General features: G+C 40.0%; 1 protein-coding gene across 1 annotated transcript in view; it reads left to right on the plus strand.

The window, feature by feature from the left end:
- The window catches only part of trnau1apb (tRNA selenocysteine 1 associated protein 1b), a 10,211-nt gene that overhangs the window by 2,338 nt on the left and 2,199 nt on the right, over positions 1–5,674 (plus strand). The window contains exons 2-7 of the mRNA XM_020613388.1: positions 467–564; positions 1,348–1,447; positions 2,274–2,326; positions 4,474–4,602; positions 5,089–5,205; positions 5,573–5,668. Of these exons, the coding sequence (XP_020469044.1) occupies positions 467–564; positions 1,348–1,447; positions 2,274–2,326; positions 4,474–4,602; positions 5,089–5,205; positions 5,573–5,668 (593 nt within the window). The remainder of the gene's footprint in view (positions 1–466; positions 565–1,347; positions 1,448–2,273; positions 2,327–4,473; positions 4,603–5,088; positions 5,206–5,572; positions 5,669–5,674) is intronic.

Below are 5,674 nucleotides of genomic sequence, written 5' to 3' on the forward strand. Positions count from 1 at the left end.
GATATTGGCAAGGGTTAGATATATTTTGGACGGGAAAGCACTACACGTTTTGTATTCTTCATTGATTTTACCATACTTGGAGTATGGCGTTGAAAACTGGGGAAATACATACAAAAGCTCACTTCAACCATTGTATATATTACAAAAAAGAGCGATAAGAATTGTGCATAAGATGGGGTACAGGGATCACACATGTAGCTTTCATACAGTCTAAATTGTTAAAATTGTTTGATTTAGTGGGATATAAGACTGCTGTGTTTATGTATAAAGCCAGGAACAATTTATTACCTGGTGGAATTCAAAAACTATTTAATGAAAGGGAAGGGGGATACAATTTAAGGGGTCATGTGTGTTGACATATCAACTATCTTTACATGCTTGAAAGAATAAAATCAGTCAATCAAACATTTGGTTTTGGTTTAAACTGAATGTAATATATGTTAAATTTCTTTGGATGTGTGTTTAGTTGGACCCATACATGGATGAAAACTTCATCAAGCAGGCCTTTAGCGCTATGGGAGAATCACCATTTGGAGTCAAGATCATTACTCACAGGATAACAGGGTAGGTTCTGCAGAGCACCTCATGCTCTACACCAGGCTCTGCGTTAAAAAACATCTGCTATGTTATCAGGTGTGCTGGTATATCTTCCCTTAATAATTGTTTAACAATGAGGTTGGGAATTGGTGGTCCATTGAACAACTACAGCAACCCTATAATGGTGTGTTCACATTACTGCAGGAAAAACATCCTGAGATCAGACGACAACCTTTGCTTAGGAAAATATCAGCGTGCAGAGAAAGGTGATTTCTTTTTAAAAACATAAACCATACATACATGGTATGTATTGTACATGCATCCTCTGCACAAGGTCACATGTCAGCATACTGTTATGCTCAAGTACACCCTTATCATTAAAGAGGTGTGGCTGATTTTATATCTAACATTCTTCCTTACCCACTTCTTCTGACCATTGCAGTATTTTCCAAACACCATTTATTAGGGAGGCTGTGACTCAGGAGGTAGAGCACATTGGCAGTTCGATTCCTGGTCTCTCTTCCCATCATCAGTGTCCTTGACCAAGACTCTGTGCCTCTGGTTGCTCCTGGTGGTGTCAGTGGTGTATGTGTGTGAGATACTGACGTCATGCTGGGGTGACAAGCCGGTTGTCCAACCAATGTCACAACCGTGTGTGAGTGAGCTTCACCACACCAACGGGAGCAACGCTAAGATGGGGAGAGAGAGAGAGATATGGCTTTTATACTGATAATGCAGTTACTGTTGTATTGCTTGTATACAATGTTGTTTCTCAAGTGTGTATCCTGCTGCATGTGTCCTCTTGTGCAGTGGTTCAGCTGGATACTGTTTTGTGGAGCTGGCAGATGAAGCAAGTGTTGACCGCTGTGTCCAGAGACTCAATGGGAAACTGGTTCCTGGATCAAACCCGGTCAGTTTAGTGTAATCACAAAATACTCACTTATATTTGATGCAGTCCTTATGACAACATATTTACTGTGTAATGGAATAATAAAAATACTACTGACAATTTAATACAGAGTTCAGTTTTTTCCAGTATTAGACTTGTGCTATGAAGCACTATATAACTGTTGATTTGGCTGTGGATGGTGGAGCTCAACTAGTCTTGGTCCTCTTTTGTTACAACAGAAACCCAGTAGGTTCTGATGCTTATAACTCAGTTATGACCAACATTTTGGTTAAATGAGCCAGACCCAGTGAATTTGCTGTTTGTGTTGCTTTCACTGCTACTATTTTGCTGTTCCAGTCAATTTAAACCAAACTTTTACAAAGATGCAATGATAAATACCAGTGACACATAATACAGAGTGAAACTTTAATCTTTATTGGCTACAGTGACAGCAAGCCCATTTGTGGACCTGGGGATATTAAAATAAAAGTAATGTCAGCTTAAGTGTTGAGTGCTATGTCAAGTTGTGAGCTGTAGCTGCTTGTTACTGTTGGCCCTGTGAGCTGGCCAAGCTACTGGACTCCCCTGTCCACCGGCCTGTACCTGCTGCTGAAGGTGGCTGAGAGCCTGCTTGTACATGAATGTACTTTGTTTGAAGCTGGTGAATAGAGTCTCTGGTAGGAACTAACTGAGGAATGGGCTAATGGCTGGTCTGGGTGGTGGAGGTATGTAAACCCAAGTAACAACCATAATAACGCTACTCTCTATTCCCAGCAATATCAGTGCTATAGTACACATCTTTAATGTTGGAGGTTTGCTTAGTGTGTGTTTCTCTTCCCATGTGCAGCCCCGGAAGTTTAAGCTAAACTATGCCACCTATGGGAAACGGCCGGAGGCAGGGTAAGATGTCATTTACATTCAATTTTTGCATGTTACTCACTTAAATTGATCACTACTGGGCCACTTGCAATGGAATTTAAGTTTAAAAATTCTACACAGTTTTGTGCAGGAAAACAGTCCAGCTATTCATATAACTTGAAATCAGAATTGTGTGTGAATGTAGAAGAATTAATCTTCCTCTCTGTGGTACACTGCTGACCTCATCATTTTAGTGATGTAGACCACAGCTGGCAGTGTGACTGAAGTCCGTATCATAACACGGTGAAGCATATTTTTCTGATATCCATGAGTGGATTTATAATAATAAATAGTGGCAAGGAAAAGTATATGAACTCTTTAGAATTGAGTTTTCTGCATTAATTGGTCCAAGTGTGATCTTCATGTAGAAGCCCATTTATGCTTGTGTTAATGACAACGCTATAGAATACGGTGGCTGTGTGTAAGCTGTGGTGTAGCAGATATGTGCCTGGTCCAAAATGTAACTACACATTAGGGCTAAAGCCTGATTTATGCTTCTGTGCCAAATCTATATTGTAGGTATGTTGTACCCTATGAAGCAGCCTGACGTGCACTTCCCCATAAATGTAACCACACATCACAGCAACTAGTGGTGGGAATGTTTAAAAATGTTTTTTTAAAAAGACTGACATTTTGGTAAAGAAAAAAAAAAAGGAAGTTCCTGGATCAATAAGTCATATGTGAAACATTGTTAAAACAAATATGATGCCATTTTACAAGGTAGTAACCTGATTTTCATCAAATCAACCCATCCTCCACGCTGGCCAAATTGGTCTGCAACGTCAAAAAGAGATGCTATTTAAATATTAAATATCTTCACTTTTATGTAAGTTAGCATCATCAGATTCCATTCTCACATCAATTTTCTCCTGTTGTTTATACAGTTTTGTATTTGTCTGGAGAAAAACTGTATCAGAAGCATCAAGGGAAGAGCCATGAAAACTATTTATATAACCAAGTAGTGTAACCAACAGGAGACCCGAGATGGAGTATGTGAAGTGCCTTTGGTGATATAGTTTATAACAGTTAAGTTAGTGAATATTTTCACAAGTTTGATGTTACAAAGTACTGACAAAATGTGAAAAATGTCAGGATTAAAAGCAGACCGAAACAGTATAACTAAAAATTAGATAATAAAGCACAGTCCTTGAACTTAAGTCTGGTTTGCAAATGAACCAAGCAAGTAACAGAGGGATTCCTGTGATTGACAGTTTATAGAAATCTACAAACTATGTTCAACACACACTAGGCAGGGTGAAGTCAGGTTGTCCTGTGGGATATCTGCAGAGCTGAACTAAATTGTGAACACACTAGTTAATGGTGGAACATTGTATAGGCCTATATGGAACATGGGCTTTCTTTTTTTTTTTTTTTTAAGGCTGAGTCTGCCATTGCCAAACTGTAATCCCACCCCTAGAGTCAATGCAACATTTGTGGTCAGTTGCATTGCATTTCCTCATCCATGTCTCTCAGTGGCTGGAGAAGCACAGAAAATTCACCGTCTCCCTCTCCCGCCTCCATCTTCTCTCTTTTCTGTATTGCACTAATTCAGTAAAAGTAACTTCTTCAGGATCTATTAGCTCTAACTCCAACGTCACCCATTCAGTTTCAGTTGCCAGAAAAACTAAAAAAAGTGCCAAAGAAATTCAGCGCAGTGGCACAGAAACCCCACTGCCAACTAGCATTTTTGGCAGTGTATTTGCAGAGGGACACACACACACTGCACAAGTAACAAATGCTTACAATGGTGTATACCACTTGCATTGCCGGTGGCGTAGGCTCTGCATAGATTCAACACAGAAGCATAACTCGAGCTTAGTGCATCAGCAGATGGCTGCTGCAAGAACTGTGATTGGCTGCTTGGGTTTTCCTCGACATGTTTCTAATACCACAGGGGTTTGTGTGTGAGGACAATACTAGGAAGCAAAAGGCTTGGTTTCTTCTGAACAACAAACATCTAAAAGGCAATTAAATAGCAAACCTTCTCCTCACCACAGTGGCTACTTTATGAATGAATGAAAATAACCACAATGGTTGCATAGCAGTAGTCACCTGTCCCTTTAATTCTTGACAGTGATATACAGTAGGTATATAAAAAGATATCTCATCAAAGGTTCTTCTTCTGTCAGGCCTGAATTTTCAGTGTTTGTAGGCGACTTGGCTTCTGAGGTGGATGACTTTCAGCTACACCAGGTTTTTAAGAAGTATCCTTCCTGCAAAGGAGCCAAAGTCGTCACCGACCAGTATGGATACTCCAGGTATGTCAGCTCACAGAGGTGGACCAGGCAGCAATGTGTCTTGAGAAATGTTGTTAGTATAGTTTGAGAGCAGGTGATTTCTTAAACTGCATATTGTTTGTTTACTACCGTGGTGTGGCATATAATGTTCTGTTATTCTGTGTATTTTCAATAATAAAGTTTCCTGGTTTCTGTGGTGTAATGATTATTTGGATGGCAGTGTTTTGGACGTTGACCACCCGTACATCTTCATCTATTTTCGAAAAAAGCTAAAGAAATGTTTTCTTGCAGTCTTATGCTAAAACTATTGTTTTCCCCATATAGGCTAAGCAAGAGCAACTCACAATTCAAGTGATGCTACCTCATGTTAAAAGTAAAACAACAAGTTTCAGTTCTACCATAATAATACCCATTATATTCTCTTTCTCATTATAAGTGGCTATTTAATGCCAAGAATCTGGTGATTTTTTGCGTGGAGAGGAGGTATAACTGTTGTTTGATTTGCAGAGGTTATGGCTTTGTCAAGTTTGGGGAGGAGAGCGAGCAGAAGAAGGCGATCGACGAATGCCAGGGAACGATGCTTGGGGGGAAGCCGCTCAGACTCAGTATTGCTGTAGCAAAGAGGTAAAGCACCGATGAAGAAACATGATGGAACGTGTCAAAACTGCATGTGTTCTCCCAGGATTTTATAAACCTCACAATAAAAAGCGAATACAGAATCCTCCACCCACAGTAACACCTAATGATAGGCTGAGTTAATCGCAGCTGCTGCGAGCCCAGCTTCTTTGATTGTTGAAGTAGTTTGGTGCTTTTGAAGTGCTTTGTTTCCCCTGAGACTTAGCTTTGTCATAGCATGGAATAGCTTCCTTTGAAACAGTGTATCCTCTGAAATTGTATTCACTTTTTTAATGACTCAAGAAATGAATACTTGTCCAGCACCAAATTCCATTTAAATATGCATTAAACTTTGTTGTATTTCTTATTTTTGCAGCCAGAAGTTGAGCAGTTACCATGGAGGTCAGGGCCAGAACTACCAGAACTACAACCAGTCTCAGTCTAGTTACTATGGCAGCCACAGCGGGGGGGGGCAGGG

Source organism: Monopterus albus, unplaced genomic scaffold (assembly GCF_001952655.1).
Source record: "Monopterus albus unplaced genomic scaffold, M_albus_1.0 scaffold133.1, whole genome shotgun sequence".
NCBI lineage: Eukaryota > Metazoa > Chordata > Actinopteri > Synbranchiformes > Synbranchidae > Monopterus > Monopterus albus.